General features: G+C 31.7%; 1 protein-coding gene across 1 annotated transcript in view; it reads right to left on the bottom strand.

Moving 5' to 3' along the window:
• Window positions 1-8,222: 8,222 nt before the first annotated feature.
• The window catches only part of LOC105620946 (popeye domain-containing protein 3-like), a 1,926-nt gene continuing 1,656 nt past the window's right edge, over window positions 8,223-8,492 (bottom strand). The window contains 1 exon segment of the mRNA XM_012202423.1: window positions 8,223-8,408. Within this exon segment, the coding sequence (XP_012057813.1) occupies window positions 8,223-8,408 (186 nt within the window).

Here is an 8,492-nt window from a genome sequence, read left to right as displayed (position 1 = left end):
TTTATTTAAATTAGGTTAATTGGCTTCCTTCAATTCCAGCCAACAAATTAGCGTCGATAACATATCGGGAAAAAAAACGAGAAAATCAATGTATATACTCTTTTTTATTGCTCATACCGTGAGTCCGTATGTAAATTGGGTCTCCTGAAAATATGAAAATAATCTTGTCGACGGGAAAGATATGGCTTGCGTGACGACAATCGCTTCCTTGCGATTTTACTTCCGTTCGCCACTTTGTTCCGACCTCGAAGATGTCAGCTTGTATAGGAAACGTCGGTTCTATTAATTTTAGAATATTTTTAGAAAATGAATGAAGTTTAATTGCAGAAAGTTTAATTTTAATCATAAGTATTTTAATTTTGCACACAATAACATTTTAATAGTAGGCATAAATGGAACTTTCCATATACATCTCTATATTAACCCTAGCTGTATACACACTGGGGTTTCCAGCACAATTTTCTAAATCAAGGTTTTTTCGTGTTTCTAAATTTTTCTTTTTCTTTGAACTTATATATTTCGAAGTTCCTTAATTCTATCGACTTTTACACATTATAAGCTAGTTCCTTAATTAAGTTCCTTAATTCTTCATTGATTGAAAAAAAAATTAATTGAAATATCCATTTTAACAGAAGTTATGGTAACAAATATGGATGGGATCTCAGGAACTCCAGTGTGTAGCTCTAAGGTGCAAAAAACAAATGTGTACACTTAGGGTTAAAAGAGAAAATTTCAATGAGAAGAAATTATTCGGTTATTCACTTATTCTATTACCTAAGAAATTCAAAAACGTTGCAAAGTCGATCGACTGTATAAAAATGCAGATTAGAAGGGTAACTAAAATACAATAGTGTCACGTAATCGTTCCGGTGTCACGTAACCATTCTAGAATCGATCTAGAATCACCGAGAGGACACATTCTATCTTTCTCGATTCGTTTTACGATGGACAGCGGCGGTTTGTCGGACAGCTTTTGAATTGGATTAAAGGCTGGCGTAGGATTGGAAGCTAACCCTTCGCCCTTCAATTCCTCGATTTCCACCGAAACAAGCCGACAAGCATGAGACAGAGACAGGTTCAACAGTGCGGTGTTTGATCGGTCAATTTATGTCGATCCAATTTATGTCGATGGGATTGCCTAACTTATTTCGTTTACTTACTTTACATAGAAATGGAATCGCCTACTTTCGAACACTAAAACGTCCTGTAATTTTTTAGCATTGTATCCACTGCACATTTTCTTTATTTGTAAATCTATGATTTTGTCGGTGCATTCAATATTATTTGGAAGTTCGTAAAAAATGATTAGTAGATAAATAAATTTTAAGTTTCAGATAGTCTGATTAAATTATACGTAGATTAATTTAAAATAGTCATTGATTAAAATTTTTTCGTTTCAATCTTTTAATTAAAATAAGAAAAAAAATCTAAAAATGAGATTGATTTTTTTATGATAATTAAATACGTTTTACTGGAAATTTAATTGAGCTGAATTTATATTTTAAATTTAATAATAAAGAAAAATAATTTATGAAACAGTGTTAACAAATGCAAATAAATCTTGATTCTTATAAAAATGTTTGCCGAGTCAAGGTCTCCACTGGAGCACGTTGGACTTGCTCTTGGATTTACGCCGGGACACTTGTTGCCCCCGTCAAGCTTATCGTGAGCGAGTCCATCGCATGTAAATAGTTTTGCGCGACTTCTTGACCTCTGTCTTGTACGTGATTATTTTATAAGTCACAATTGTGTGTGGCAGAGCGCATTGTCTTTTTATCATTTTGTCGCATCATTAATCGAAATCCTTCAATATCAGAATATTTTGATTGTGCGATATCAGTTAAAAGTATCAGTCAAACAATCAATTAAAATAAGCTAGTATCAGTCAAATACAAAGAGCATGGACTGTTCCATAAAAATGATCAATAAAAACGAAAGTGATAGGTTGCGAAAATGACCAGTTTCTATTTCTTTCTGTTCAATTAATCGCAACATTAGAAAGAGAAGAAGTTTAGTGGTCTTCACGCTCCCTCTTTTTTATTTTTGTTGATCATTTTATTTAATATTATACTATTTAGATACGAATGAACAGCCCATGCTCTATCTTTGATATCAGTCAATACTATTACACAAATTTTGATATATTATTCTATGAATACTTCTTGAAGCTAAGTACAAAGAACAAAACAATAAATATCTTTATTTCTAATATTTTATAATGATTTTATAACAAAACGACCATATTTTGTTGCAGTTTTACAATAGGTCAATCACTTTTAATAAGCCGATCCAAATAAACTTTTGCATAAATATTTATTATTGTTTTATTAATATAAAATTTTTTATTTAATTCTTAATGTTCTCATCATATAAAAACGATTTTACGTAAGAACCAAGACAAACAAAAAAATTAAATAATAAGATTTTTAAACTAATAAGAAAAAGTATTCTTGAATATATTCGTAATAATAGATATTCGTAATAATAGAACAATCTATAAAATTTTTATATTTTTAGTTTACTTTATATTTTTAGATGTGACATATAAATTCTTAATAGCAAATTCGGTTGCTTGAGTTACACTACACTAGTGTATACTAAAAACTAGAGATGCACCGAATCGTAAAATTATATCGGATATCCGCTATCTAATCAAATATTTAAGAAGGCAATTTCTTTGAATCGGATATCCGATCGGATTTCTTGGATATTTTCTGAATATCCAATCGGATTTCGACAAAATGTCTTCTAAAAAAAAGAAAAGCCTATAAAAAAAAGATAGTAATTTTTCAATAATATATAAGATATTATAGCATCATGAATATGCATACTTACTTTTAGAACATTTGGATAAGAAAAAAAATACAATTTAATGATATCAAATTTTAACCGGATATATTCCTGGATACTAATGATATCCGATTGGATAGTAAAAGAAGTGGATAATACCGGATACCGGATATTTTCCAAATATCCGATGCATCTCTATTAAAAACTGCTATACATAAAATTAGTAAAATTAATGCAAAAACGTATAAATATTTTAAAAATTAAATATCCAGTAATGATATTGTCACGTTACTAATAAAATATATAAAATGTATTATTTGATTGTCAAAGTTGATTATATTATGCATTTACTGCATTTACATACTTTATATAAAGTAGTCTTTTTAATGCGCAGTAATCCGGTGTGTAGAATGCGGATCGAATTCACTATAAACCAATAGAAAGGCTAATCACAATCAACTAAGCAATAAAACTCAATCATCCCGGCTGAATGTAAAATTCGCATTCCTGTAAATCGCAAAGCTGCTTATCATATAAAGTGAAAAATAAATTCTTTTTAAATTCAAAGGAGAAGAAAAATGAATATACATAAGAACAATGTAATGAAATTTGCTAGAGAAAACGATATCGAGGTACGGTATCCTTAATAGAATGATTTTAAATATTGTTTAAATAAAACAGGAGTGAGTTAATTCTCCGGACTGTGGAGACCGAAGGTTACGGTAGAATAGAAAGCTCTTCGATGGGGGGTAACATTTACTCTTCCAGTAAACAGCCAGCCGCTGTCTATAATGTGGCGCGTGGGGTTGGCGCGAGCGCCGTACGAGAAGGGAGGGCTATCGACCCTACATCTGCCTATATCGACAGCAACGGAGGAACCACGCGGTCTGCTACATGCAACCCTCTTTCTTAAAGGCTGCTATATACTGTGACACACGTGTATCGACAAATCGACTACGGAGTCTCCGTTTTGTTGAAATGCGATATCTGAAATTTAATTTGCAAGTGTGTTTTTGTCCAAAATGAAAAATATTGACACGAGGCTTATATGGTATAGCTGCATGTATCAACATATACGAGCGCTATGTCATATCATGAGATTCAAAATGTTGCATACACGTATATATATAATATGTATATACGCAGTAGCTACACTTTTACCGCGAAATGTTAAATCATTCAGAATATAATGTGTATTAATGTGTATAATAGCTGCAATAATGAAAATATTTTCTTGCTGATGTGAAATAAATTAAATTATAAATTATAACTACACAATTATTTAATTCGTTTAATTAAATCTTTAATTTTATATATATGTTTATATTACTATAAATAATGTTTATATTATTATAAATTTTATTTGCTATTTCCACCATGTTAAGCTTCTGATTATGTGACTTAGAATTGAAAGCATTCTTTTTTATAAAAATTACTCATTTTGATTCCCCTCGAATACTTGGAAGGTTAAACTTCATTTCGCTTTTACATGCAGAATTCTTACGAATTGCAAAGTTAACGGTTACTTACTTACAATCTCGTCGTTTGCTTTGCACGAACGTAAAGCAACAGGTAAATGTTCTAGCATCGCATGTCACAATTAATTTCTTTTACGTCGAGACAGCGTGAACGCGACCGATTAGAGAGATTATAACATATAAGATAGAGATCTTAATTGTTGAAAAGAGTGTTTAATTCATTGTAACGCGACCTTTCACTTTTGCAAAATGGCACATTTTTTTATCATTTCCAGCTTATATATAGGATATTCTAAGCCTTGTCGTAGAATCGCGCCATTTTAATATTCAATTATTAATATGTTTATTATTAATATGTTTATTATTAATATTTTTTATTAATATTTATTATTAATATTTATATTTTTAATGATTTACATAATAATACTTTTTAAGTCCTTACCTTATGGTGGATAAGCGATATGTCTTTTGGAATGTAAGATGATACACCTCAGTCTACTGTGAGTATGCGACGATAGCAGCGAACATGAAGGCGCTGAACTCTTTTTGTCCTCGTCGGAATTCGCGACGCGAACGATCATCATTCCGCGTGACACCATCACGACCGATTATTTTTTTAAGCAGGCTTACTACGCAAGAAAAGAATCACATAGATCGATCATGTAGATTATCACAAGTAAAGTCACAATAATTAACGTGAGTTTCCCGTGATTTGTTTTAATGAAACGTTTCTGCTTTCTTCACCGTCCAGTCGCTGATGTCTGAAACATCATGAACGATTTACAAATCAGCGAGAATCTAACTTTTCTCTTAACTATTATAGAGCTAAAGCGAGCGTTGCATTCTTGTTTCTTGATACTGTGAAGATACGATGAATTAAAGCAAATTACAGTTTTGATGATTAAATCATTATAAACGATTATAAGCATCGTTTTTTTTTCTTATTTAACCCCTTTTTAATTAGAATTTAGTTAAATATAAATAAATGATTTTTCAAAATAAAAATTTTTTATTTTTAAATATAGATATAAAAAATAAGAAGAATGAAAGCAAATAACAGAGAGAAAAAAATGAAAAATCATCTATTTTTCAATTTATTTCAATTTTAAATATTCAAATCGTTTATAAAATATTACAGTCTTATTTTTTGATTAATTTAAACCAAAGTTTTTAAGAGGATTAAAATGTTAAATATTAATTAATATATAGCTACTTAACAAATTAAAAATTTTAATTAATCTTTGAATTTGAGTTGCAATAGTTCAGCTTTCTATTAATTTAGAATAGCTTAAAAAATATACATGTGTTATAAATGAAAGAAAGGTCATCATTTGATTACGGAGCATTACGAAGCACAAACTCTCATCTGTCATCAACAATGATAACTCGTCAACTTTCCATTTATAACCCAATTATACTTTGCTGACTAATACACAACGTAGCAAACTCAAACGATCATTATTACTCTTTGTAACCCACGCGAAAGTCTCTAAACACAGATTATCCTTTTCGGTATCTCATAAGTCCTGTAAGTACCTAATGTCAGGTGTTCTTGAATCAGCTGCAGAACTATCAGAATTAATCTCTATGAACTTGCTTACGTAAAACACTAGAATTACTAAACAAAAAGATGTATTCTGACATAATATGCAGCAACTAATATTACTTTTAATCAATAGCGATTATTTTTCACTTTCTTTTTCCATTTTCCCTCTCTCTATATAAAATTTTTCTGAAACTTTTTTATTCTTTTGTTATATTAAGCTTAAAGCAATCTGAATGAATAAACAATATATATTGCTGAAACTCTTACGAGAACAACAATTATGCATCCAAGATGCATGTTTTCATTACGCTATTGATCAATAACAATCACACATTATGCTCATCAGCTTTCTCATTCGTGATCTTATGAATCTCCCGCGCGACTATAGTAATACACAAGTCCAGCAGCGAGATCATTACTCTCAGTATTCTCTCCTCTGGTAGCTTCACTGAAAGTTGCTCAAAAATGCGCGCTAGCATCTTTTTCCCCTCACCTCCTCTTTCTTTCCTCTGTCCTCAACATACCAGATATTCCGTCCGCTTGTCAGCAGGGATATGGCAACATCTGCAGTCTGGAAAACGGGTTGCATTCTTCACTGGAGCACTGTTTACACGACAGGTTGGACGCCATGGTCACTGTCGTCAGAAACGAGGAAAAGCAGTCCTCAGGGACGGCGTGTCCTTCGTCCTGTCGATGGTGACGGTGGCGGTGATGATGTTCTTGTGCTCTTTCCACGGTATCTTACTTGCGGAACGCGGTCTCATCGATGGGAGGACGCAACACAAAAGACGATGGCCACTTGTACGCTCATCTCCGCGCGGAATCTCTTCTTGCCGACGTACGCGCACATTCAGAATACGCCAGTCAGCCTTGTTCTCTTGTTGGTCACCCCGCAAAGCTTTTCTCACCCCTTTTTCCACTTCCCCTCTTCATCTGCCCACCTGTCCACCTTCAACCCCCTCGCTCGATCGCGCTCAAGCGCGCGTCCCTCTCGCTCTTAGCCCTGATCTGAGGGCGCGAAACTGCACACTGGGGGGGTTGCACTCCACACGATGACGCGCCTCTGGAGGCTCTCGCGACACTAAACTACCCTTGGAACTAGCACCACGCCCTCCGCGTAGGTGGCACCACCACTCGTTAACCCCCTTTTCGAGGCCAAAGCATCTACTATTAACAATAAGTCTCAATCGAGAGTCTTTCGTGTGGTCTATTAATCATGATGCTTTCTTTTTCTATTTTTCTATCTCCTTATTCGTTATTCGGTCCTTTTACACATAGTTTCTTCTCTGCTCAAATTTAATTCTTTTTCATGATAAACATATTTATAAAAGAATAAAATTTTGCATTTTGAAGAAAATAACTTTTAAATTTCACAATTATATTAATATTATAATTAAAAAATATAAATATGCAAACATATAATAATATTTATTTAAATATTTATTAATATAATTTATTTAAATATTAATATAATTTATTTAAATATAATTTATTTAAATATTTTATTTAAATATTTTTAAAAAGAGTCAAGTTTAATCATAATTTTTCCTTCTTGATACATTTTTATTGGAAATATCCAGATATAACGAATGAATGTGTAAAATGAAATCAATGAGAAAATTAACGAAATATTCTCTTTTCAATATCAGTATATTCTTATTTATTTTGTTATAAATAATTTTTTGAAGTTTAGTTAATTAAATATGTAGATATTTCTTTTACATTTTTAGTAAAAAATTTTTTTAGGTAAGAAATTCTAGATTTTTACTAAACTCGCTTCTTTGATCGATATTTACAAAAACATTATAGGCGCATTTTTATAATGTATTTACTTATAACATTGGATTTATTTAACGCTTGTTTTTTTCCAAAAATTCTTAGAATACTTTCGTAAGCACTATTTTGTTTCCTGTTTCACAGACTAGAATTTTCATTTTTTGAAAGCGTCGTATGATATCATATTTACAGATATGTACATGGTATTAAATTTACATTATGTAACTGCTTTTTGAAAGGTGCGAATTCGTTGCGAATTTCGTTGCTAGGCAACAAATCTACAGTGTATATACAATATCATGATTATAATATTGCGATCAGTAAAAGAATCCTTGTATGTAATGTAATCCTTTAAGTTTTATAATGGTTCTAGCTTTAACGAAAATCAAAAGTTAGTTAAATATAGAATAATTTAACATTAAAAATCTGTAACTTCATATTAGCAAATTAAAATCCACAAGTATGTGTATTAAACGGAAATTAAAGGGTGTGTGCTATTTTTTTTATTGCTAGTCATCATACGATGACGGCCAGCTCTCCGCGTTTTTGTAATCAAAGGCCTGTATATCGTGTTCGAAGTCATCGGCGTCATCCATCATTAAATTCTCGTGATTCGAGTAGTTGGCGTAATGCTATTCTTCGTCAACAATCTCGCAGCTGTGATATTTGCTGGAGGAGTCAAGCCAGCTCTCTACACCGCTGGAAGCTAAGTCATCGCAGGACGGCAACTCTGGAAGAGGTTCCATGCTCGGTACGCCCTTCTTCGTCAAATCATTGGCTGCACGTTCCTTGGATTGCTTGTTAACTGAATAAATTAATAGAAATAAATGGTCATTCAATGAGAGATAGTTGATTAATATTTATATATATATATATATATATATATATATATATATATATAT

This window comes from Atta cephalotes (genome assembly GCF_000143395.1).
Source record: "Atta cephalotes unplaced genomic scaffold scaffold00031, whole genome shotgun sequence".
Classification (NCBI taxonomy): Eukaryota; Metazoa; Arthropoda; class Insecta; order Hymenoptera; family Formicidae; genus Atta; species Atta cephalotes.
This window is presented reverse-complemented; position numbering and strand designations above follow the sequence as displayed.